General features: G+C 39.8%; 2 protein-coding genes across 10 annotated transcripts in view; one reads left to right on the top strand and one right to left on the bottom strand.

Annotated features, from left to right (window-relative positions):
- LOC125762692 (uncharacterized) overlaps positions 1–26,919 on the top strand; it is a 185,863-nt gene that overhangs the window by 28,118 nt on the left and 130,826 nt on the right. The gene's annotated exons all lie outside the window — the stretch shown is intronic.
- The window catches only part of LOC125762687 (uncharacterized), a 116,855-nt gene that overhangs the window by 21,970 nt on the left and 67,966 nt on the right, over positions 1–26,919 (bottom strand). For all 6 annotated transcript variants that reach the window (XR_007418242.1, XM_049425071.1, XM_049425072.1 and 3 more), the window contains one exon: positions 1–1,719. This exon is cut by the window's left edge and continues 906 nt beyond it. Coding sequence is in view for 5 of the 6 variants with exons in the window: in XM_049425071.1 (XP_049281028.1) it covers positions 1–36 (36 nt within the window). In the remaining variant the exon portion in view is untranslated. The remainder of the gene's footprint in view (positions 1,720–26,919) is intronic.

Genomic DNA, 26,919 nt, shown 5'->3' on the forward strand with positions numbered 1-26,919 from the left:
GGTGGTTGTTGTGCGAACTGACAGCATCACAAACATAGCCCGTCGGTTTACAATTCCAGCACGTTGGCATAATATGCAATGAGTGTGATTGGTTGTTGAAAAGTGTGTATTTCGATGATACGATCTAATATTTCCACTCTGTATTGCGCACACAAAATTTATACAATACTAGTGATCTTGCGTAACTGCCCTATGGCATATAATTTACACCTAGCTATTTACGGTTCGCACTTTGTTTTTCTACACATACTACACACGGAACAATTCAAATTGCACTTCTGTCATTAAGTGTTCCAACGCACAGTCAGTCCACTGTAGCTACTATAACACTGCCCATTGAGACGGGACTTCACTTTAGATAATTAAATGCTTTTTATTTCACTTTGTTCTAAGTCGTAGCACTGTTCGTCTATACTATCACACGCTCAAACAGATGACAATGGTTTGCGCAGCATGGTACTTCAAATCCTATGTCTCACTGCATCTCTCTTTGCTTCGTTGGCCGGTTTCTGGCGACAGTGACACTAATGGTGGCTCTCTGTTGGCTCGTTGTGAAGTTTTCGTTAGGATAGCTTTCCCTTCCCAAGTATGGTGCTGATACAGTAGTAATAGTAGTAGTAGTAGTAGTAGTAGTAGTAGTGGTAGTAGTTGTAGTAGTAGCTTGTAGTGTATGCTGCGTTGTGTGTGTATCAAGTTGAGATCTGTTCAGCAGACCGTATAGAGTAGCGGAGACCTGAGCTATCCGAAGACTGTGTATAGTTTGCGCAGACTAGCTTTCTCCCGAACTGGTTACACCTTTGTCTGGACACCTTTAGCCTGTTGACCGGTGTGTGTGTGTTTGTGTGGAAGATGTTAATGCTCGTTTGGTTTCCTTCCTGCACTTCAGAAACACTCCGCTGTGAATTCGCCAATATGAATGCGACAGTACCAGGGTAGTAAGGTGTGTTTCGCGATGAGAAAAAAAAAACCCTTTGACCATAAAATCTACACGTCTCTGTTCCAGCAAGCTTCAAACTCAACTCGGGATCGGTAAGCCAGCAAAAACGCAGAAACGTGAGAAATTGACGATAGAGCGCGTGAGCGACAGCTCGAGAGACAGAGATAGGAGGTAGAAAAACCAAACTCGGGAAGGGATCACAATCCGCCGTGTAGATCTATTCCTTTCATACGCTTCACCGGTTGGTGCCACCGAATGATGTTGCTGGAATTCTATTTAGCTAACTTTGATCGTATGTGGCTGTATAAGTGTGGGTATCTGTGTGTGTGTCTGTCTGTGCGGTTACTGTTCTCGATGGGTTAACGAGCAAAGCCAACACGGTTCACTTTTCCACGTCAACGCTGTTGCCGACGGGAGTTTTTCCTGTTCGCAACTAGTACGGAAACATCTGCCGCTGGTGAAACCGTGTGTGAAGATTTTTATCATTGGTTCGCCCGCCAGGCCCGGTTGTCAACAGTTGCTTTCGCTGCGCCCAATCTAATGACAGTCGCACGGCTTTGGTATTTAATTATTTTCACCTTCAAACAGTGTACGGTGTTGTGCCGTTGTGTTGCGTTCCAGCGGATATTTAAGATGGTGTCACTTTGTTTTTTTTTTAAAGATGAGTCCGATCCCTTTCGTCACATGCTGTTCTGCAGGTTAAGGGTTGCTTAAAAGCTTTCGTGAATAACCGAAGAGAAGTTGTCGTTTTGAAAGCGTTCGCACCGGTTGAGTGGGTCTGTCTGTAATTAAAGAAAAAGAGAAAAAAATCAAATTAAGTTTTTAAGTTGTCACAAATTTCTTTAAAGATCTTAAAATAAAAGTCAATATTTGTAAAAAAAAAGTAAAACATTAAATTCCAACGCAATCACACACACTCACCCACACGCACCATTTCGCAGCACAATTAAATGCCAACCGGAATTCAATTGTGAAATCGCAATAAAGCTTTTATGCACCGAAGGTTAAAATGTTCAACTGACAATTATGCTGTCATGAATAACGAATTAACTCAACTGCGGTTTCTACCCAACATCGGTCAATGAATAATTGGCACGATGACACTGGGTGGGACAACGCAAAAAATAAACATCGAGCGCATGATTTTAATTTGCTGTTCGTGCGATCGTTGCAATTACTTGTACAAATATATTGAACACTTTAGCAACAATATTTTGCAAAGCGTTGACAATAAAATCATGATTTACGAGTTTCCCGAAAGCTTTGATAGAAAATGTGAAAACATAAAGCTGTCAAAGCAGTACCGGGAATTTTGGTGCACTCTGTGGCAGAGCACGGTAATAACGGTGTGTATGTTAATGAAGTTTGAGAAACAAAACAAAAAAGGGTGGAAAAAATGGTAGGTATTCATAATTGTGTGCGCTTTTGCACAACCTGGGTGGTAACCTGGGCAGAAAAGGCCATTAAAATGTTGCCAATGGCTGGTAACACTTTTTCATTCCCAGCAAACTGGTTCGGTTTTGTTTTCTACACCCCGTCAGTTGGTGTGCTGGCGGTGGAAAAGTTTGATGGTACAATGCAAATGTTTTTCCATTGACAGGAAACCCTTGCTGCTTATTTGTTTTGCTGTTTGAATGCATTTGCTAGCGTTAATTTGCATGCGTTGCAATTGTGGCAGAGTTTTTTTTCTATTCAAAAAGAAAAAGTCTTGTTGTGTATGTTAGTTATGAACCCGTGTTTGTTTCTAATTTGCAGAAATAAAAATTTATGTTTTTTATAGATTTTTCTAATTCATTTGAACATTGTATTAATTCTTAACCATCTCAAAATGTCATTTTTCATTTTTCATTTTTTTTAATTCATTTCATACGAAAGCATTCAACGGGCAAAGCCGAAAACCATGTGACAGAAAGCTGTAAAGTTTAATTTATCGTAAATGTTTGAAGCAGAAGTTGATTGGCTTTGTCGGTCACGCTTTACTTTGATGTTGTGTCACCCAGTTCTTTGTGCAGCTTCACAACTTTCCGCGGTGAAAGCACAAAAGGAAACTGAATTTGTTCACTTTGGTTTCAGCAATTTTTTTAACCTTCTTTTGGAAGATGATGGCACAATGAGAATTTGCGTTGATTGTCACAATAGTTTGTGTTAAACTTTCATTTCACTTCATGATTTCTTCATTCCTCTCGGGAAGAGAGTCTGGAATAGTAATGTAAAGTATTGTATATGAAATTAAAAGTAATAAAGCAAAATTGTTTATTATTCACTCCTATTTCGACACATTATTTCTTTATTTTCCTGAAAATAAATTGGGTTGGCTTTACAGCTTAACATTTTAAACCGGTACGATTGACCTCAATAAGTATAAGACAATGCTTGATTTATTAAAGAACCAATTTCCTAAGGAGCAAAACAAAAATTCAAAGAAATATTTTCAATCAATATTGTTCTTCTGAAGTTAAAGTTCCTTCTGAAAAGCCTCAACACATAAAAATGAAATGTAATATTCGCGATTAAAAGAGCACAAATAATGTAAGATAAGAAGAATAACAAAAAAACAGTAAGAAAATCCGATGTTTCCAAACATGTGAACATCAGCAAGTCATTCTTTGCTCTGCTTTACGTCTCACTCGATAGCAGCTGTTATCGTTCAATTGTCAAAAATTCTTTTGCTCAAGATTCATTGCCCAAATCGTTTCACTACAGCAATGTTATCCGGTCTTTAGAAAAGACTTCCAACGTTGTGTCCCATTGTGCTTTGCTAGATAGGGCGCTATAGCTTAGTTACTCTGTCAGCTCCCAAACTCTTAGCAAAGGGATTGACTTTCGTCTAGCCGGAGTTATGTTCATTTCCTCAGAAACAACCATCATCATCATAAACAGCAACAGCACCATCAACATCAATAATGGTTAACGTCTCGAGTGAGTAGTGGGGTAACCGCTCTCATTCCCCATTTTTCCACCCATTCAGTGAGCAACGATATGCAAAATTTGGCAATCATTCAACCGCCAACTAAATGCCATTTCCCGAGAAGCGATACGATATCCTTCCGTTCCGATTTATTGATGATCCCACGCAACGTGCGAAATGAACTGAAGTTTCTTTCGCGTATCGGAGCACTTTCGTTCGCTTCAAATGAAAGTGTATTTGCGACCGGATTGACGGTGACTGTTCCCAAATCCCTTCACGATCGGATCGATTACGTTTTAGAAAGCGTGTTAAAATATATGCGCTCTTATCAATTTTCCCTTGGTTTGGCAGCTTTCACTGTGCTCGAATGCTCGTAGGTGTATGTGAGTGCCGGATTGTGGGCGCCATTTACAGCTGATATTAATTATGCCACAAATTTCATCGTGCATTCGTGTGTCGGCTACCCACACCGAGCATACCGGTACGTATCGAGAGGTCCCGTAATTTGGCAAATATGTGGCCAGATTTATGTGTCGCACGTGTGTCTCCCGGTTGCTTTCACTGGCAAAGCGCAAATGGCAAACACAAACCAACGAAGATGAAGAGGAAGAGAACAGTACCGGAAGACACCAAAATTGGACTGCATGAAATTTAAATGTCGAATAAATCGACCATAAGGAATCATTGCCAGATTCGGAATTTTCGGAATCGGGGTGCCTAGCAGTCTGGTGAGTGATGTACAATCGCTTTGACATAAATAAAAGGTGAACCGAATGGAACTGGTTCAATGGGCCCATATTTCAAGTCTGCATGTGTTACCGGGTGATTGTAAAAAGGGGGGAAGAATGTAGTACACTCGAAGCCATCGGTTTCATCGATGGTGTGTGGGTGTAGTTATTGAAAAGGTCTCATCGATTTGAACTTCGTTTTTAATGGTAATTTCTTCATTCGTGGTCCTTTCGATGGGGGTCTTTCCGAATGAACTGATTTATTGTACGATTGTTGAACCTTCTACTCATTGGGGAAAAGTCATTTTTGTCGTTTTTTTAATTTTATTGCATTTTTTTCATTGTTCCAGGATAAATTATAGTCGAAGGGAGTTGCCTTTTTTAAACACTTACGCCATCATTAACGGGCAGGCATTGTGCTCGTATGGCAAATTTAAAGTTGAACTTTAAAAAGCACTTGAATGCTTTTTGGACATACATTATTGCAGCAATGCCTTGAATGCTTTATGTGGTTTGAAAGTTTCGATTTAATGAATTTATTCCTCATGTCATCCTTGTTCCGAATAGTAAGTGAATAGTAACTCCTAATATGCTGATATTTTGCGTTTTCTTTTGGGTAATTCAAATAACGTTTCGGTTGCAAATAATTTTGAATAAATTTTTCTCTTGCTAAATTCAAAATTAAAAGCATCATAATATAGATTGCAACTAGTAAAAATCTGCTAAGAAAAGTACATATGCTAAGTATACGCTTCATAAAATAACATTTGTTCTAATTTTAATGGCAATATTTCTACTTGTAATCAGTCACCCAACAAATGTTTCCATTATGTCAATATTGAAACTTTGCTGCCTATTTTCCCACGCAAAACACGACCCGAAGATGTTCGCATCTCGCAGACAGCTTCCTAATTAAAATCTGTCAAAGACACTTCAATCACAGACGGGCTTGGTTCGTTGGCTTTTTTTGTTTTGTGCAAAACCAACTTCCCATTCACTCCCTGACCAAGCGCCACACCTGGCCGGGAGAAGGACGGTACTTTGACATTTCGTTGATTGCTGCGATGTTCTTTCCCCCATTGGCAGTTCTCTAGAATTGTTACAATATCTCCTCGAAGTTATTCGCACATCTTCAACGCGGAGCTCTCTTTTTAGCTGCGGAGAGAAAATATTTCATTCTGCTAACGCCAACCGGCAACCAACGGTAGGAAATGGTTCCTCTTAATTTCCGGAACCGTGTCGAAAATGTATCAACACAAGCACACACGCACATCGACGCATCCTGTGGTTGTTGTTGTTGATGTTATGAAACTTGTTGGGAAGAGAATTGGCCTTCCTTTCTGGTGATATGATGTTTGCTATTTACAGCAAAGATGCACCGCTACGATCGTGTGGAATGTATTGAAGGAATGTATCAGGAAAGAAAAGGCATCTAGATACATGTTCCGGGAAGAATAAGTTGCTTGTAAACCGCACTTCATTTCCAGAAGCCAGCATGGATGGTCCGTCCCGGCGGACTTTCCCTCGTAGTGGCTTTTGATTGAAAATGATTTTCCCCTGGGGTGACAGAATCAGCTGTGGGATGTGGAGGAATCTGGATGATCCTGTCGAGATGTGGAGTCCATCAGTATTTCGTACGGTCGTACGTTGAGTAAGCATGTGTTATCCTCCGCCGGTGGCACTGAGTTGAGTAACTCCCTGTCAAAGCTTCTCTGTATCAATTGGGATTTATATACGTTCAAATTGTTTTTGTGTCTGCTCGGATGGGATTTAGTTTTGGCTGAAGCTATGCGGTGGACAAGCTGGAAGGATGTAATAGAACATTTTTCTATTCGGAACTTGATACAAAACCGTGTAACGTTACAATCTGATTGTTTTGGTTTGAGAGCTAAAATTCCATGGAAACATTGGCTTGATTTAAATGTTAACCGTTCTAGGATACATTGCCCATGAGGAAAAACATTTAAAAATAAAATGAAATGAATGTTTTCATTACAAATTCGAGCATGGGTGCATTTTGTGATATGCATAGAACGCACAAAAGCAATATTCACATGCTTGTGGCTGTTTTCTAACAAGTAGAAAGGCAACAGTAAAAAATAAATGATCCATTACAAACAAAAAGTTTCATACTAAATGCAGCTTTTTCTCGTATGAATTCGATGGAAAGCGGCTAGCCATTATTAGCTACTATTTTTAAAAATAATTTATGATGTAACATTTCATAACATGTAACAACAGCGATGTATGCCTTCAGTCACAATATTGTTACTTTTTTCATATTTTCGTTTGTTCATTTCAGTTTAAAGAGCTTTAAATGTAAAATAAAATACACAGGTTGGTAGGATGGCATAATGAAGCAAAGCGAATACGTAAGAATTATAATAAAAGCTGCAAAAGATTTCTTTTATGAAAGGACATTTCACCGTACAGGCACACAAACCAGCTAAGGATCATGAAGCGGTATGCTGTCTTGCATTGTTTTCCGTGTCAATGTTTACGTGCACATGCTCATTTCAGTCATTTCAGGATAGATTTCACCGGTGCAGAAAGAATAACAGATTCTACACCTTCGTACGGTTTCGCAATGAGGTTTTGCAACATTGCCCGACCACTCCAGCAACGCAGCAGTACATCGTACTGAGCAACAACCGGTGTTCAGAAACAAATGGTGTTTGTGCGACTTTAAAATGTTTTGTGAGCTAAGGCAGTGAGATGATTTGTCGTTGCTGCTAGTTGGTAGACGGTATAGACGTTCCAGCTTCGAAACAAGTGACCATTTCGAACACAGAAACAAGGAAGGAAAGGAGGGAGAGAGAGAGAGAAAACACATGACAGGCTGCCAAGGTTGCATTGAACTGTTTGGTGGTTTGATGGTATGAAGCTGTTATGCGGGTAAGTTTGAAGTGGAAATGGTGATGGACCCACCACACCCGACACATGGATGGTGTCGCTGCAGATGAAAGATGCTTTTCATTATTCCATGCATGCATGCTCGCTCCATTTGTAAGCAGCGTGTTGTTGGTGTTTTCAAGAAAACAGATACATCGGACCGGCACCTTCTCCGTCGCCCGTCGTTGGAAACTTTTCCCTGTGGGCAAAGGGTGGATTGTTTAATTTCTTAGCATATGTTTGGATTTGCTTGGAAATTGAGATGTATGTGTCGTTTCACCAATAAGGTGTTCCGGGACGCATCTACGCAAATGGGGCAAAAGGGCAAAAGGTTTACCATTTCTCTCGACATCTTCATTATGCTGTGATTGTTGTGGTTTCGTTTCTCATCTCAAAACCCTAGCGATTCTTACTGTTCAATGATGCTGAAAGTTTCCGTAGCTGAATGACGTTGGCAAGGCGAACAATAGTGTAGGAACAAATTTTCTCTCTAATTAGCATTAATTTCTTATGCCCAGGAGGAGAGGAAAAATGTTTTACTTGCCCTTCTTTTTTAGATTTGATTTCTAAACAGACAGGTGTGGCCACATGATGGAGGGTTCAATAAAAAAATCCTGGTAATTAAACGTGCTGATCATTAATTGCATAACTCTTTTAAACTTAAGTAATTAAACTGTTCCTAACAACATTTTGTTCTTCATTTTCCCTTTATTATCGATAGTTCACGGTGCATTAGATTGCACAGTTATATGTTCATCTTAGATATCGATGATGGTGCAATCATTTAAAAATTGATAAAAAATAGTTTAATCATGTGGAACATTCTGGATAATTGAAATCGTTTCACTGAACCGAAAGAACAACTAAAACGTACTGAACCGTATGGCAAAAGATAAAACGTAACAAAGAACAGAGTAGATACATATTTACGAACAAAGATTCTTGTTTTTTGTTCATTCACTTATCTGCCCTTTAATATGACGAGCAAATCGCAAATCAACGGTTACACAAAACAATGTACTCATATTAATTTAAATACAAAACCAAAATTGATTATAATCATCCAACGCGATTTGTGAAAAAAAGAGAAAACAGCTTGAAAAACTGTTTGATAATTGAAAAAGCAAAATTAACTTTTCCACTTGAATTGTTTGTGGCACTACGCTGCGAAATGGATTCCGTGCTTAAACCCGTGTACACAGCACTAAGATATGCCGGTGTGGTTTTACATTTGGAAACACAAATGAAATATTTGCCAAAGGGAAAGAAAAGTTTCCACTCGAACCATCGTGGCTCGTTTATCTGCCGCCGTCGCAGTAATAACCGTAAATTCACTACCCAGGTTTAATGTCCTTCATTTGTCCCGCGAATGTTGGAATCTTCAATGTGTTGAAGGTGAGATTGGAGGGCGGGTGGCCTTTGATTGGAATCATAATTTGAAATAACTTTCCCGCGAAACACCTGCTTTGTGCGGTGTTTTGATAAATATATTTTGTTTTTAGTGTTCATTGTACATTACACGCTTGTGGAACGATTAAAACAAGCTGATTTGTGTGCGTACAAATTGGTTCATGCACTATAACTAGACTTTGATTGAAAATGTTTTCATAAAACAAAAAAGGGAGAAAACGGTTTTGACCTTGATGCCGGTACATCACACATTGAACGTAAGAAGAGTAATGTTTCGGTGGCCAAAAGACGTTGCTAAGGTTGCCTGATAACAAGGTCAGTACAAGCTCTTCTATTTCATCATTCCCCCCAATTCCCTTAATCTTATCTCATCAAGACAAACTTGTACTTCATTGGATATGTCAAGTTTGAATATCACCCGTCCGAAAAGGATACTAAAAAAAGGCACAAACAACACTACTAACCGGAGTTACGTCCACAGTGGTACATCGTACTTTGCTCCCTGGACAGGCACAACGTAATGGAATGAAATCTTCTCCCCTTCTTCTGTATTGACGCCTCCATCGACGAGCTGTTGCAATAAAAACGTCGTAAAAAGAACTCTGCTCCGTTCGCCCTTTTATTACTGTAGCAATTCCTGGTGGAAATCGATGAGAGAGTGAAAGCTCCCAAGTCGCATACAGACAACGGGTGAACACTGCTGCGATTTTTGAGAATTGCAACCACAGCTGGTTTACGTCTGGTTAGGCACCTTACGGTATCATCGTGTACCTTGCGCAGATCGCGCTGATGATGCTGTCGGTTCCCCCTTTTTTGCATCCAGGTGGAAATGGGTAGAGATGCCAACATGAGATTAGCCTTTTCTTGCGAGTTGTAATTGGTGAACGACCGAGAGGAAGGAAACATTAAACTTCTTTCATCGCCATTGTGCTAATGTTTGAAGTACGGGCACACAATGTAATATGTTTTATGTTTGCTACTCTCTTCACGCGAGTGAGGTAAAGAGCTAAATTAGGGAAATTATTTACGTACTAGTTGAATACTTTTTCTTTAAGATGCATGTGTGTACAGATGTGTGAAGTTTATGAATAATAAAAGTACGAAGGCTTTTGGGTGATAAACCTTACCTTAGAAGGTTGCTGCTATCAGAGTTTTTTTTTCGCTTTTGTGATTTGTGTATTTGTAGTTAAGTTTACTTTATTAATTAATAAATATTGTAAGCATTCATTTTAAAAGATTTAACAAAATATTTCGGTTTTTATGATGGTTTATCTAATAGCTATATTGGATAACGCTTCTTTAAATCCCAACGCTTCTTTAAATCCACTTTAACTTAGAAAACATAACTTAACCAAAAAAGAAGAAAAAAAGCGTTGTCTGGTACTGTAAAATACAGCTGAAAATTTGGTCCTCCTGCCTGAAATGCCACGTAGAAAAAGTCATAATTTAAAATGCAATGTCAAGGGTAATGAAAAAGCGATAATGAACAAAGGTAAATAAAAAATAAACGATAAAACATTAACGAACCTAGGCGGGGCACGCAAAGCTTAGAGTGAACGATTATAAATAGTCTTTGGTCTGAAGAATAGGGAAATGTGGGTGAAGGAGCTGGGTTCGCATAGAAAAAACAAAAAAAGAAACACATAATTAAGTACATCCAGCGATTTTCAAATGAATCCCTCCACTTTTGCAACAGATCCGTTACTTAACTGTTATGAGATGGTGCGTTAAGTTCAGCACGCGGGTACAAGAATTAGGGCCCCGAGACGTGTTGGAGACTACCAAACCTCGTAAACGCTTCTTTCCCTCGCTTGCGCAGGCCGGTGGATTGGCAATTTTTCCCGTTTGTTCAGAGGTTTCCGGTGTCAGGATATCGTATTATGTGTTGCTTGTGTTCTGCAGCCTCCCACCTCCGGGGTTAGTACGTAAACTTTGTCCGACAGGCGGTTGTCGTCTTGGTCGATTGGGCTTCCGAGTGGTTTCGAGCAATATTTGCGCAAGTTATCACCGTTCACCCATCTCGGTAGGGAAAAGGGATTAAAGGCAGCTTGTCCTACGCAACATCCAAAAGGGGGGGGGGGGGGGGGGGTGGGGGGGAGGGGTGGGAGAGAGAGCAACACAACGGTGAGAAGTAATAACAACAGCACGGGGAAAGAAATACTCCCAACCATACCTAAGAGAAAAATCTCGATAGGCGGCAAGTCCCATTCACGCTGCCATTCGCCATCGTCATCGTCGTCATCGGTCGACGATTTAATGTGTTTCAAGGATTTATTTTTCGCCCACCAAGCGCGCACTAACCGTTGAAGGTATCGGTAAGGTTTTCCACTTCCACCCCCGAAAATGGGAAGGTAAATTTCCGCTCAAGATGTTTGCCGAAAAGATTCACGGCACTAAAACCGCCGACCGCATCCCTTTTTGCGGGTTGACATTTGCGAAATCGTTTCGTTTCCTTTTTTGGGACGATTTTTTTTTCTTTTCGGTGCTCATTCCATGAAACGTGAGACATATTTTGCCGGACTCATTCTGCTCCCGGTGCACGATGAGTTAGCGAACCACGGGTTTTCCGAAATCAGGGAAAGATTAGGGTTTTCCATGTGGACGTGCAATTTATGCGCTCGGGTAAGGACATTCGTATGTTCGAAATATGCTTCAACGTTGTGATAGATGAATCTCATAAATTTGAGCAAAAGCTGATTTTCTTTTTGTTGGAAGTTAACAAGATATTAGACATGGCAGCAAACGACTTTATTGTAAATTGAAATATTTCATAAATACAAATTGTGATTTAAGTTTTAACATACATTAACAAGCGCATAAGGTCATAATTTGAAATTCAAAAAAGGCACAACACTTTGACACACAAATCATCTGCGAAACTGTGGTTATAAATGCAATCTGTTGTCATAAATTGCATCCAGCCATGGTTGATCGTGCCGCGAACATGTTGCAAGCGCTTTTGATCCTTCGACATTTGATATGCATCCGAAATCGTATTAATTCCGCGGCTGTCTGTAAGACTCTTCACAAGCATTTCCTGCGCGACTCGTCTAAGAACGGCACCCAGCGACGGATACGACACGAACACGGCGTTGCAATCGATATCGTTGCACGAGTGCTGCAGGATGGTAAACTCTTTTCCAAAGCGATAACCTTGAACGAGACAAATCAATGCGATGTGGCCTATTCCCATATTCCGATTTGGGCAAACATCACGTTTCGGTGTCACTGCATCGCGAAAAGGGTGCAGAACAACCGGGAAGGACGGTGCGCTGTCAAAAGGATCGATCGGAAGTAGCTTTCCATTTTCCAGGGCATCATTTTTCGGGATGACGTGCCTGCTGTGTGCAGCGTCCCAACGTGCCACGTGTGTTTGATATGCCGAATTTAAGCTCAACCACGTGTACCGCACCGGTCGCTTTGGTGGTCGGTCTGCCATAACGAGGACCGTTGTTCTAGCGTTGGAAAATCGAGTACCGAGCTGACAAATGTGTGTATGGCCGAAGGAGAAGTTTGGCGAACAAGCGGATGGACGACGAGGTGGAAAAGTTTAACATTGTAGCTGAGTGGGTCCGTCGGTCGTGCGGGTGAAACGAGTCGGAAAATGAAGCCATGTGCCAAATCAAAAACCGACATTGTGGAAAATTGGCCCAGCTCTCGGTTGATCGGTAAGTTTTCACACACGCGCCATATCCACACATGCACGAACGTTCGCCAATGTTTGCTATCTTACTTACTCACCAAAAAAAAAAGGCAAATTTTCGGCAAAACTCGCGATGACTGGTCGAGTTGCGTTGGAAGCCACGCTCGACGGGTACGGTGAATAGTGTTTTAGTTTAAAATAAAGTGATGCAGCAGAGCAAAGAAGATGGAGCCGCGCGGAGCAAGCGGCTTTTACCGAATGCGAATGATGGAAACCAACGAAGTGAACGTTGCAAAATGTCGATGAAACCAATCCACTCGATCTGTTCAATTGTGGCTCTACGCTGCACGGTGCAATGTGATGTGCTATTTAAGTTGGCAGATTTTTTTTCCCGCTCGTTTTTATTATGGTGAATTGCGTTTTCCAATTGGTGGATAGCTATTTGGATAGAATTTGGAAAATAAAACCAAAAATGGCTACCACTTCAGCATGTGCATTGTTGCAGTCCGTGTGTTGTCGCTTAGTTAATACGGAAATTCATCATACATTGTGTATGCTGGAAGCGATATTTGGACTGTTGGAAATAGATAGCACAAGAATTATTTACGATTTCTCATCTTTTGAAGGCAATAACTTCAACTACACTGAACCAGCTGATAATTGTTCCTGCAACAAATCCATCGTCTGCGTACGTAGCTTCCAAATTAAATGATTTCCACTTTCCGCAGCTCTCATTCGCATGTTAACACCGTCCTCCCGGTGCATTATAATGAGTTTTTAATTTCACCATCACTTTACCGCGCGATAATGATGATGGTGGATGATGCTTTTGCTAGCGTCTTTATACCTTCAAAGCAAAAGACGATAGATCATGCAACGAAGGATTCTTAAGAAGTGGCACTCTTGTGCAACTTCGCCAGTGCCGTAGCTGTTGCAGTTCAGTTTTTCGAGCTGAGATTTTGACCAGCTGCCTAAGAAGCCGCCGCTTGATACCATGGTTAGCAGCGAGCAAAAGAGTTGTTCCAGCGTTTTTTTTTTGTTGTATATTACTGTTACTGTAAGCTGTATGATAGCATCCTTTTTAGTGCACAATGAAATGCAATTAAGCATTCTGCTTGAGTTACGACGCTGCAATAAACGGTAGGGATTGTGTTTTTTTCCCTCCCGGTTCCATGATCGTTTGTTTAATGGAAAACAACGGTTTGGTCTGGAATGGACAGCTTAAAGGTGGTGTGTTTGTAGTGGTTATAGAGTGGATATAGTTTCGCTTGGGTTTGGTTATAAAAACCATCAACAAATTTATTTCTTTTTTAAGCACTGCTCTTGTATGCGTTAAGAGTATTTAAAAGCTGGCGGTAAGCTTCACCATTTTTCTGTGGACCAATGCACAATTGTATTTTTTTTCCCTAATTTAATAGCTTATTCTGACCGATTACCGAAAACAAGTTGAAGGAAAGATATGCAGTCAGCATGTTTTAATGTTTAAAAAAGGAATTTCCTAATTAATTTTCTTGTTTGAAGCTCTAGTTATCTGGAATATCTGGTGAAAACGTCTCATTTGATTGTTCTCTTTAATGTTTTTTTTCTCTTAGTTACTCTTTCTCGCTTAAATTTTATTTGAACACTTCCTTAAACTAAGCTTTCATCTTTGTCTAATTCAGGTTTGAATTTTCTTATTTAGCCTGTTATTTAGTCTATTAATTAAACTTTTATATGTATTACTTCCTAATCGAATTTTCTGCTCAAGTACTTTTACTGGTATTTGAATTAAAAATGGTTCATAAATAAAATGTAACTAATTTAAAACTTGAAACATTTAAAACCAAATACCAGTATGAGTAAATATTTCGAAAAGATATTAATACATCAAGGTAAACCAGCGAACGAATAAAACCCAAGGGAAAAGCTCTGGTACGTCTCTGCACGATGTTTGGAATTTTTCATTCAATCCCCCATGCATACAGCATTTTTTGCCATTTCGGCAGTTCCGTGTCGTGTACCAGAATCATTGAATTTGATGATTTAATCCACGTGCTTAAGAGAATCCCGTTTCAGACTTGAAGTGTACCTGTTTTCATTCGATGCTCCGACTCCCATACAGTCAATTGCCCTTGGTACACACACACACGCTTACCAGCTTGCAATCGTGGGTCAGCGAAAGAGGTGAAATATTCATGCTTTCGGTGGTGAAAGATAAATTGGATAAATTGCATCGTTAGCAGATACTTTCATTTCCCGGCTTACCACATCGATGTACTATAGAGAGGGATATTTTTTTCCCTCCCGTTTACATTTTTACATTCTGCAACGCATTGATGAATAAATTCTCAGCTGCACGTGTAATGCAGTTTGTAACGGAATGATGCATTCATGTGCTGATTATTTGGCGCTTATCGGGGAAGTGTTGATTTTACTTTTTTAATGTGTAAATATAGGCATCAGTGGAGGGTTACATAAATAAAGGATCATATCTAGAAGGATTGTTGAGCATTTTAATTAAAAGGGCTCAACCGCGCGTTGAAATTACACAGCAAGTTATTGTTGTGGATCTTGACTTAGAATTACTTACTAATTTCCATACATCCGTTTGCCGGTAAACGGTCAACAAGCACATAATTAAATCATAAAACTTTTTACGTACATCGTTGAGTTACTGGTGCCACAAGTGTAACTAATTTGTTTGATGAGTGGAAAGCACACTCGACGGAAAGCACACAAACCGTATGGTCATCGTTGGCTTGTGGGTAATGGATTAGGCTGTAAAGCAGCGAAGGATGCATAAAACCTTCGTAAAAGTTAGGATCATTTTCTTTCAGTTGCAATACGAGCGCAAAGAATGAAGGCAAACTAGTTAAAGTGGAATAGCTTCTGTAGCTTCAGTAATGAAACAGACACAAAAAAAGAAGCGAAGATTACTAATAAGTTTGTTTTACAAGGATGACGTTCATCAATGTAGGATTAATATTTTGTTTTTTAATAAATAAAATTGTTTTTTTTTGTTTATTACAATTTATCAAGGTTTATATTGCTTTTTTGGTAAGTAAAGGATCAATAAAGTTAAGTTTTGGTTTATTATGCTCTGTTTACGGTATATGTTTCACGCACCCGAAATAACAACCGACAAGCCATGACATTTGACATCCAATTGTTAAAAGAACGATGTTTGATCAAACACTGCATGCATGGACATTGCTTTTCATTTCCCGCCTAAGACGATGGTGAACGCCACCGGAAACCGAAACCAAGCAAGTACCGACACAAAACTAGGCCATCGTTTTGCATTATGCACGAAATTGCACCGAACTGCACACCTTGTTTTGCTGCTGTGTTGTTACTGGCTGGAACCGCTATTACGAAGAAGCGGAAGGCCAATGTAAGCATGGCGCCTATTCTTCCAACTAACATAAAAGTGGAATAATTTTAAAGTACAAGGTGTGGAAAAGCTGTTCGGTTAGTTATATTTTTCGCTCCCATTCCAGTAAAGTGGGGGAACCAAACCATTCGCAATGGTAATGTTGTTTGGTCACGCAAGAAACAAAGCACCAAGCGAGGCGTAAACAGTTTGCAGGCTCTAATGCAACTACCGTAATGTGCTGCTACTATAAAAAGGTCTACAATGGTAAACAAAGGCAAACTGGTATTTGTGTGTGTGTCTGTGTGTGTGGAATAGGATAACCAAAAGCGAGCTAAATCCGTTTTCTTACTCTTGGGCCACTGTCAAAATATAGCAATTGCGTTTTACTCTTGCATGTCCTAGTTATGGTAGTAATTTCATGAAGCCTCGAGTAAAGCCATCGAGCCAACGGAATTTGGAGTATGAAATTTTAATATTCCTTTTCGAGCGAGGCAAGATCGGTGGGTAGCAGTGGAGCCAAGTATTTTGATGGAAGAAGAACCAACTCTTGTATCTCCCTCCTTCCTCTTTCCACGCTCTAGTTGTATGGTGGATGTGATTTACATTATGTAAGTGAGGAGAACTGGAAGGACTTTTGGAATTTGCATGTTACTTTCCACCGTTTGTTGGGAACGGTCCGAAAAGAGGTTTAGTGTTTGGTGTACCGTTGGTTGAGTTTGATTATCTGCAAGAAATCAACCGAGTTCGAGTGACTTGGCTGTAGTTGCACGGCCAGAATGTAATTAACAAAATGGCACAGGCAATGATATTTGATGGGAATTCGTCAGATGCTAGAATCTCCGACCGGCGAATATGGAATGTGATTGAAGTCAGTTCCAGCATTTGCTGTTGAGTGGATGGTAAATATGGAGTTGAGGAAAGACTAGCAAGACAATGTTTTTTTACATTGTTTAACACTTTAGCTGGAAGAAACATGCATATTTTGCAATCATTGAATACCATTCCTTGCAGTATACCCGTATGGAAGATTTCCAGCTGTTCCTAGTTTGATAAATTCTTCAACAAAATTAATTTTCTAATTCAAATGATTACATCTTACAAATCTCATTAATATGGTGTAGCTTAAGCAAAAAAATAATTTCAATTTCCTAAAAATAAAACCTTCGCCCAGGTATTATTTATGCTGCTGCAGTACTCACATTATCCGCACTACAATCTCAACAGGTTGCCCGGGCAAAGGCACAAGTGCGTTGTAGTTTAACCGTCATGAATATGTAAAACTGTCTTGCTCTGCTTGCCGTTTGCCTGTGATGCGCCCACATAACGGATTGGATTCCGTTATTGCATGCATAATTTACGCACAGCGCAACGTTCAAGAAAAAAAATGGCTGCTTTTCAGTGTTTTGTCCGCACCGCCATCCGTTTAGCTGGATGGAGGTGAGAGAAAAAACGGGCCGCGTAAATTGGGCGTTTGATGCGCCCAGAAGGATGGATGATTACGAGTACCATTAGCTTTGCCCTCTTGGGGGTGGTTTTGAGTTGCGAATGCAGCATAAAGGGCTGTGAAAGTTAAGCAGTGTTTTTGCAGTGTTTTGATTGGTGTTTCTGTTATGAATAAATTCGGTGTAAGAATGTATCGCCTGAATGTGGGAAGTAAAAGATTTAATTCTGTAGAAATGATGAGAACATTCATTTGTTACAAACTGTTAGAAACTACACAGCAACTCGTTTATCATGTACATTATGTTTAGAAACTTTCACACTTTTGTTGCCCGTCTATACCGAGTCATTTGATTCTACACCGAACAAAGCACTCGGTAATGAATGCTTGTCGAATATTGATTAAGCCATTTCAAACGTACAACAGTACACGCAACCATTCTTTCCGTTGCTTTGTGTTGGGTTTTGTTAAAATGGAAGTTGAAGGATGAAAAAAGCGAGACTTTTCCCTAGTGTCATAAAACCTTGTGCAGCTGGGAAACGAAGTTAAAGCTTCGGTGTAATAGTTTACGTTTGTTGTTGTCGTCTTCATCGTCGTAGTCGGACTCTCGTAGTCACATACGTTCAGTTTAGAAGGGTATAACACTGAATGAGTTTTCTGTCCAGCGTTGGTCCCGACGTACGAGAGCGTTACTACAACTAGACGAAGTATTTAGCATGCTGCCATCTATCCACTACCATCTATCTAGGCCATCTGTAGTGGAGAAGGAACCTTCCATGCGTTTTTCGCAGGAATATCCTTTGCGAAGGCATTCCCGCTGCTAGGGCACTGGTTTCGACGGGTCTCCCGATGGACTTTCCAAGTGACAGATTTAGCTGTCAGATAAGTGTGTCACACCCGGCGACCGAACGTTTCTGATTGCTGTGAAATGCCGTAAATTAATGTGCAGCCGTTAGTGTGGTAGCTCCCCCCCGAAGGAGTCATGGCGCCTGGAGTACAATGTTGCGAAGTACCATATGACGGGGGAAAAACATATGTGACTAGTCCATTCGTTTTGGGTGCATTTTCATTCTAATGCGTTCACTGGACCTCCAAGGTGCAGTGGAAATGAGTTAACGAAGGAATTTTACTTTTTACCACTTTTTGTCCTGTTACATTACAACAACAGACCGAACCCATTATTGCCAACGCTTAGCTGTAAAGTTCAGCACACTATTTAACTCTCGCACCGAGAATGAGGGCTTTCACCTCCCCACCCCCGGGTGGATGCAGAAATTCATGGAGCGTAACTTATTGTTCGATTGCCCTGCACATAACTTATGCCAGATTTACGGAGCCACTTGCACAGCCAAACGGCAAAGCATAAAACTTTCCAATCAAGCGTCCAACGCTGGGAAAGCAGTGCCGGGTCGAGGGAGTAACAGCTGAAAGCCGAATCGATCGTTAAAATGGGGTAAAAATATTTCTCATGAAGCTTTATTACAACCGAGTGCACTCGAGACCGGGCGCATCCGGTGTAAAATGGTGGATGGATGCAAGATTGAAGGTGTTCTATTGTAGTTCTTTTTTTTTTAATTTTCCAATGCTTTGCAATTAAACTTTTATGCTTTCCGGCTTCGATCAAAGAGTAAAGTGCAGATGAAATATTTGTCCTGATTTTTTTTTTTTGTATAGTGCTCCTTTTAGTACTTCGGTGCCACAAGAAATATCTTGTTTGGAAGTAAAAAATTTCAGAGCGAAAGCGGGGAAAAAAACTTCAAAACAATTTGTTAAAAATAGCTATTAAAAAAATGACGACATGAATTTTATATTGCGCTTTGATGTTCATTACACCATAGGTAATATTTTACAAGAAATTCCCTTTTCTCTCTTCGAAATATCGTTATTTTACGTCTTTACGTCTGAGAAGAAGTTTAGGTTTTTAGAGAGAATGTAGCTCAATCAAACAGTAACAACTTTGCATAAGCATATTTTCCTAATTTAATATCAAACGTAATAAATTTGTACAATCACTCTTGACTTCTCATAATAAAGCACAAACATAAGGAATCGGAAGACCAATATGAGATTGAAATTAATCCGATCCATTTATTCAGCTAAATAAAATAAAGCTATAATTAATAATTGTATGAATGCAATGTCTTAAAACATATACACAAAGAAATTTCCCAACGATCAAACGCAAGCTAATTGAACATCGTTTTTCCTATCCTTCATGCATCCATAACAAAGAAAACATGCAGATGCAGATATTGATGCATCACACCGCACAAGGGATCCATTGGCAAAGTTATTGCTTTCTAAAACTGCTACCGTATCTGATGCACTGAACGGTTGGTCTGATATCACTATCAGCGCTGTACCACGATTTTCCTCAGCAACGCTTGGAAAATGGTACGCTGCAGAAATCTCTACAGTACTTTGTGCCAGATTGCATCAAACTTCCCGAGTCACAGCGTCGTAAAATGTGACTCTGCAGTGCATCTGCAGATCATGGCCCAAAGCACCGGAAGAAAAGTGCCACCATCTGTCGACCAGCGCTGGAAGCAAACTGGCCCCCCCGAAGGATGGTAGAAGCTTACGCTGGGAAAAGGTAATAGGGCGTTGTTTTGCTTCCGTACAAATACCACCATCCACTGACTGGTCTGGGAAAATACCGGCGGGCTACTTGTCGTAGCCCACAGCAAGCGGTTGGGCGTGCGTGGTCTTAAGTGGTGAAGTGAAGTGAACCATAAAGTATACAATATCATACCATCATTAGCCTTTCACGGGATGATAGTGGAACACCCGTTAGGGGGTGAGACTTCTTAAAAGTGGGTTGGAATATTCTTGGACATTGTTTTGTTGATCTTTTAATGGTACTTTAACGGATGTACCATCGTGTCCATTTCAACGTTCCAACTGATGTTGTTCAATTCTGAAGTCTGTTAGGTGCTTTTGGTACATTTTTAATTCATTCCGTATGCTGGGCAAAATATCTTGTGTACCTTAATTAAGTGCAAAATAATGAACTTTCACCATTTGTTCATGTCGTCCCATGCATACAAACTTTATGTACACCACATGGACGAGTTGTTCATGTGCGTTACGAGATGTACCTTTCATGTGGTGGTGTAATGCATATCAGAAAGCTAGCGAATTGTTTGTTTAGCTGGCAGCTGATGTGTTAGCTGGTCATCATTTGCCACACGGACGCTAGCAGATTCGATGCGTTACCCATCTCTGTCATGGAAACCGGAACAGGTGCTTTTCTAAATTGGCAGTTCCGGCAGGTGTCTTCGCCCGAATGCACGCCTTGTTGTTCTGCCCTGTCAGGCCTCGGGCTACGGATGTAACCAGTCTGTCAGAGGTCGGCAAAACCCTTTACGCTTCGGCAAACGTCCGTCCGAGCTTGATTGATTGGGTTTTGTGCTGGTCGGTACTGCTTCCAAGTCCATATTTCAACCCACGCCAGGGCTGAATGGGAAGATACCATCTCACGGACAGCATCTCAGGAAGGGCGGATGAAGGAAGGATCTTCTTTCATCGATATGCTTTTGTGGAATGGGTTCGACATTTCAGCACAAGTGTGCGGAATGAAATGCGGTGTCGAAGGTGAACTTTCCTAGATAAATCTTGCCTTCCCTCGACTGGATTCACTGGCAGGATTTGAAAAATGGTTTCCCAGTGTTCAGTGAGTGAAACGGAGCAAGCTGCAAATCGTTCAACGATGCATTTGACTGGTCGCGATTGTTGGGGAAAAGTGTTGAACCATGGTGCAGTTCGCTGCCTAGCTAAGGGAATAGTTGTTCATACGAAAAAAAAACACATTTTTTGTGCTTACTTTTAAGTTGCTTTTCCATGTTTTGCGCTTTTGTGAAGTTTTATTTTCATTTCAAATGGACAACACTCGATGCCTTTTGAATGAAATTGCAGCAAAATGCTGATTTAGCGCTTTATTTTAATGCCCAGAAAATGGTGATAAATGTAAAACAAAGTAATTTTTATGTTTCATTTTTCCTGGATGCAAATATTTGTTTTTTTTCTGTTGCATTAAATATGTAAATTGACGTCAGCTGGTAGACGAAAAAGGATTATTTAAAGTGAAATTGAATTGAAAAAAAGCGGATAAAAAGGAGCTGATTGATTAGAAAAATGATTAAATTGAGCATTGGTTACATGATTTCTAGTCCCTAGTCATATATGGAACAGTATTAAATGAATTCTTTCATAAAAAGTTCAAAATCAAAATTCACTTGTTACACATTCAACTGCCATTTCTGCATAATAATTGCAGCTGTGTTATAAATCTTATTGATACCATCCTGCCGCTGACGTAGTGCAGGAAAACACTGAACATAAATTGGATTGTGCTATGTTTCAAGCCATGCAGTAATGCAATATAAAATTCATTTGAACATAAACCTTTCCGGGCCCTCGAACGGATCGTAGAAAATGTGAAAACCAATCGCAATAAAATAGCAACTCCATAATTTGATTCCGCTACCCATCGTTATGCTGCCGCCGTATGTAGCCGCCTGTCGCTGATCCAGTGTGCAAAAAGTGTCTGATACTGGTAGCGCACTTGTTCTTCAATTTGCCATCTAATGACTACATTGGTTCGTTGCGCTTGATACAACGCACATTTCATCATATGCTGGGTGTTGTTTCAAATTATCTCCTTAACCCATCAATTCACGAAGGCACGTATAAGGAGGATGGAGAAGAACGTTAAACATAATATTCTCGCTCATGCAACCATTGGACGCTAGCGATAGGATCGGTTCTTAGCTTCTTTCTTGTTTATTTTGTTTAAGGTTTTTTTTCTAGACAGAAGAAAAAATATGACCCGATAGCACTGAACCCGAGTGCCGCGGCATGCTTTTAATAATAAATGATGAAATTATTTCTTTGCGTACCATAACAATACGGGACGGCGTGAGCGCGTACGTCCATTAATATTTGATTGGTGTTCGCTGTTCGATTTATCGATGGCAGTTGCTGTTCCTGTTGCCAACATCTCGGTTCGAGCTCAAACAGGGATAACACAGTTGGTGAGGATTATAATTTAACAACTTCTTCCTCTGTGCCGAGTGCAAATTACTGGTCGCTTTATAAGCCAAATCATAAATACAAAAGAAGGCAGACAAATTGTCACCCAGTTCGATGCAAATTCATGGCAAATATCGATTGACGAATTTGGCGAACTGAAGCGAGAGAAAACTTTGTGATTATTGATGTTTTGGGGGGAGGTTTTGGGTGTAAGATGCTTGATTTGCATAATCTGCCACTTTTATGTAGCGCCATTTATCATGCAAAATTTATCATCAGCATGAAAAAAAATCGTGAAAATCAAAAAAGCAAACGAAAGAGTTTAATAACAACGTAAATCAGCGTAACTGTGTACAAAATCTTTAAATTGTTGCAATCAACATTTAATTAAATTAACTGTTACCACAGAAACCTCTACGGCGGCTAGTTAAGACATGTACACTACACGCTACGACAATGTGTACATGAAGAATAGTTCTAAACAGTAGCATCGCCTGGCCAATCTTTGGTGGCTAGTAAAACTTTCTTCGCCTTTGTAACTGCTGCTGGTAGAAGACGTTTCTGGCAGGAGTCATCGCGTACGGTAAGAGTTAACACGCAACACCACATGTACGAAACTAGCGAAAGTTTCGTGCTTCGCTTGCATATGCAGCTGTACGGAGAAAAGTTTCCTTCGTCTTTTATGATGCCTTGATTTTACATGCTTCTTATTAGTGTGCTACAATCATGTTGCAGCATCACGTGTCGGTGAAAGTTTTCACAACTCATCTAAGTTTACACAGTGTATAGTATTAATTCAATATTTTTATTAGTAGCTTAGTTTTTGTCCAAAAGGACTGTGATTTTTTTTACTGAAAGTTTGCAAGAAATAAAGTAATAAAGTAGAAGTTTACCAAATGTTAGTCATAAGTTATTCAAAAAACCAACTTTGAAATCGTCGCATTTTGTTGTACAATTTTTACTTAACCCTCAACGACCACTATGTCGACTCAATGTCGACTGTCAAAATGCGATCTCATTTCTACTATAAAATTTCACCTGTCATTTTAACTGTCAACTGCCCTAAAAGCTAGACACATACAACGACGCGTTGTCATTTGCAACACATTAATTATGTATTCACACACAATACATTCAAAAACAATGTGTACCGAATGATCTATACATCCCTGAAAACACAACATGCCATCAACATCCAGAAACAACAAACATAAAATCAGTTATATTACCTTGAATATCGTTCACAACTTACTAAAACGATCGTGTATTTGACAGCAACTAAGGTAAAAGCGGTACATTTGCACCCAGTTATGGTAGTTTTTGCAGGCAAGCTTTACAAACAATCGTTATGTCGTCATGGGGTAAACTTTACGGTGCATCGATATTACAGCTCAATGGTGTGGGATGCTGTAATACGCCACACAACATGTTTGGATTGTACCGGCGTTAACCTAGCAAAGGTACAGAGGAACGTGCGGCACCATAAAGCGCCATCATTTCCATGCGCTGTTGTGTTTGCGTTGCGAACCCCTTTGCACGGTAATGCGATACACATAGTGATCGGATTAAGATAGCTTTTCAATCCATTTTCAATCCATTTGGATGTCCATTTAATTCAAACTATCGGTGGATCAGGAGATTGCGGTCGACATCGAAATTGTACCGATAAAATGGCAATCTTGCAAAAGCTAACACTTTTACACCACACCTATTAGCTGATGTTTTGTTGCGAACTGTTATGTGGTTAAAATTTGAATGTTTGTTAGAACACTATCGTGTGGTACGATTCTGTTGAACAAATTGTAACGGTTCGTGAAAGCTTGACAAATGTGTTGGAATGGTGCGTTTGAATAAACAATGATATGATGGAAAATATGCTGGGATTTGGTTTATGATGTATGAACTTGCAAATTAGCTGCGTTTGTCAGTTTTCACAGCGACTTGCTTGTCTATAAGGCAAATATGCTTTTATTTCATTTCTTTTAAATATTTTTATTAGTATTTTATCGTTTTTTATTGATTAAGTTTAATTATTTGAAAATGCTACATCACTTACAATTAATTACTTTTATTAGCTTTCTCAAAAATGTTCAACATGAATAATGCAACTGAGATTCAATGACTATTATGATAAATATTTAAAAAATAATTATACCTAATACGATTTCAAACTTCTTAGGCAAGTTCCTTCACTGCTTTTTTCATGCTTCATTTCAACAATTTGCTTCGTGCTGATGAATGAAGCCGCACCTTTTCTTTATGTATTTAGCTTCACTATCTTGCGAGAGTCTTCCCATGATGAAAAGTTAATCCTACACCAAATCTCTTTCAGTAATCCAACAGCAAAAAGTTGAAACAAGATGTTTTCCAAGAAAAAAAAAACGAGCAGCCAAAGAAAAAATGCTTCACCAGTGTGGGTCCTGGTACGGTTGTAAAAGTTTCACATGTAATTTTTGTTCTCTTTTTACTTCACATCGAACGAAACACTTTTGGTGTTTTGCACGTTGGTTGAAAATTTTTCAACTTCCGTTCCGACCATCCAGTGCCAACCAACATCCTTCCGGGTTTCCGGTCGCACGTGTTATGTCGTGACCCTCGCCTCGAGTCTCTCCTGTCAAGGGTCAAGGGATTTAAGTAGCACACTGTTACGCTTGTGTATACACTCCCACACATTTACGACTTTTTGGAGAAGAATTGCGCTCTTTTTTAAGATTACAATATTAATGTGGACTATGCGATGAGGCGATGATGGACATGATGTGGTGCATGGGTGGTGTACGAGCTGTAAACAATTTCCGTTGATGATTTCCACACATCCGGCAGAATGCTTTGTGCTACATTACTGAGCATTCTCTGCCGCTCTGCTCTTATCGATTTCATATGAAGGATATTTCACCATGACCGACAAACGTTCCACAAATCGATTCGCCGATAAGAAGATTCGCTTGAAAGGTAATTTTGCACAAGAAAAACTCCCGGATATGTTTTCTGTCTCATTTGCTCCGAAATGTTCTTTTATTTCTTTTTTGTTTTTTGAATCATGTAACCGTGAACTCAGAATGATAAAATGGAAAAATCCAGTGGAAGCACCAACTGGGTACAGATTGAACTCGAACATATTTCGCCTGCAGTTGATAGTTTTCTTGACGTTGCTACGCTTTATCAACCGTGTGCCCGTGGGAAAAGTGGACAGGGAAACACAAAAAACCATTGAAGGTGCTCTCCCTTTATCGCAGTGTTAGAAGAAAAGCTCCTCTTTTGCGATATTTCCAATGTTTCTCTGCACAACGAACATTCTGTTTGGGAAGTGTTCCCGTTTTTACATCATCCTGGTTGAGCTGTTTTTGAAGTGGTCATAGTGAAGAGATTCTCCCGCTCTCTTTCCTAACCAATCACACTCCATCGATGCATTTGACTTGCGTTCGGCAAATGCTCCATGTCTCAAGCGTACGTAAAGCATGAAGTGCAGCGGGGATGATAAGAAAAATAAAGTTTCCACTATAAAGCCATTAGTGATTCATTTCAACAGTTTTTTTTGACTCGATTCGATCCACCATTTTTTTTTGTTGCGAGATCCCTTTTACGACTCGGTTGTCCTTTTAGCCTTGTCAGTCAGCTCACTGTCGATTGTCATCGAAGCGCTAGCAGTTTGTCTCGGGGTTCTTTTGGGAAAGGATATCAATCAAACTCAGAGCGGTGGGTACGGTGAAAAAAGGCCATAAAGAGGAAGGATTTATAGGATTGAAGAATGTGCTTTCATTCTGCTGTTCATCTCTTATCAATAATTTCCTTTACGTTTCGCAAGACAATTTTTTATTTTTATTACGTAAAATTCACTGTGAGAAAATGCAAGGCCATGATTCGTAAAATAGGATTTTTACAATAAAACGATCTTCTCCAGTACTTATCATGGCACCTTACAATATTAGTTATTATAAATATTGTATTGTAAATTTCATATTTTTTCCTAAAATATGCAAAAATATCCGTTCAGTTTAGTCTGAAAAAGCTTCACACTTTCAATGCTTATGACCATTTTGCATCCCATTGTGTTTTTGTGCTTACAAACGTTCGTCCACAAGGATGCAATTTCACATTGAATGGCCAAAACGGATAAGTGTAAATCGGAAGTAATGGCTGGGAAACCAACCGAGCAATCTTCAATAATCGCGATTGCACCCGAATGGAGGCGCCTGGTCGCCGAACGGATGGGGTTGATGTCCGTGTGATTCGTGCCACGAACAGCCGCGTACCCAAGGGTCTGTAATGATTTTGCTTTCATTGCAACCACATTAATCATCCGATGGTGGATACGGATATGCACGCTGAACGGTGCGAAGCGTTCTGGACCGAAAGATCGTTAAAGGTCAAGTTTAGAAAGCGATTTTTTCAAAATCGTCGTTTCTCTTTCCCAGATTAGTTTCGTCAAGAGGATTACGATTACTCCCTGTAGTAAAACGGTTTCATTCCTTTTAGCTTATAGCTATTTAAAACAGATTAAATTTAATATATAATTTGAGTAGTTTTAGGTATCTCAATTATTCGACGACATTGTGTAGTTCATGCGTTGAATT

This window comes from Anopheles funestus, chromosome 2RL (assembly GCF_943734845.2).
Source record: "Anopheles funestus chromosome 2RL, idAnoFuneDA-416_04, whole genome shotgun sequence".
In the NCBI taxonomy this organism is placed as follows: domain Eukaryota; kingdom Metazoa; phylum Arthropoda; class Insecta; order Diptera; family Culicidae; genus Anopheles; species Anopheles funestus.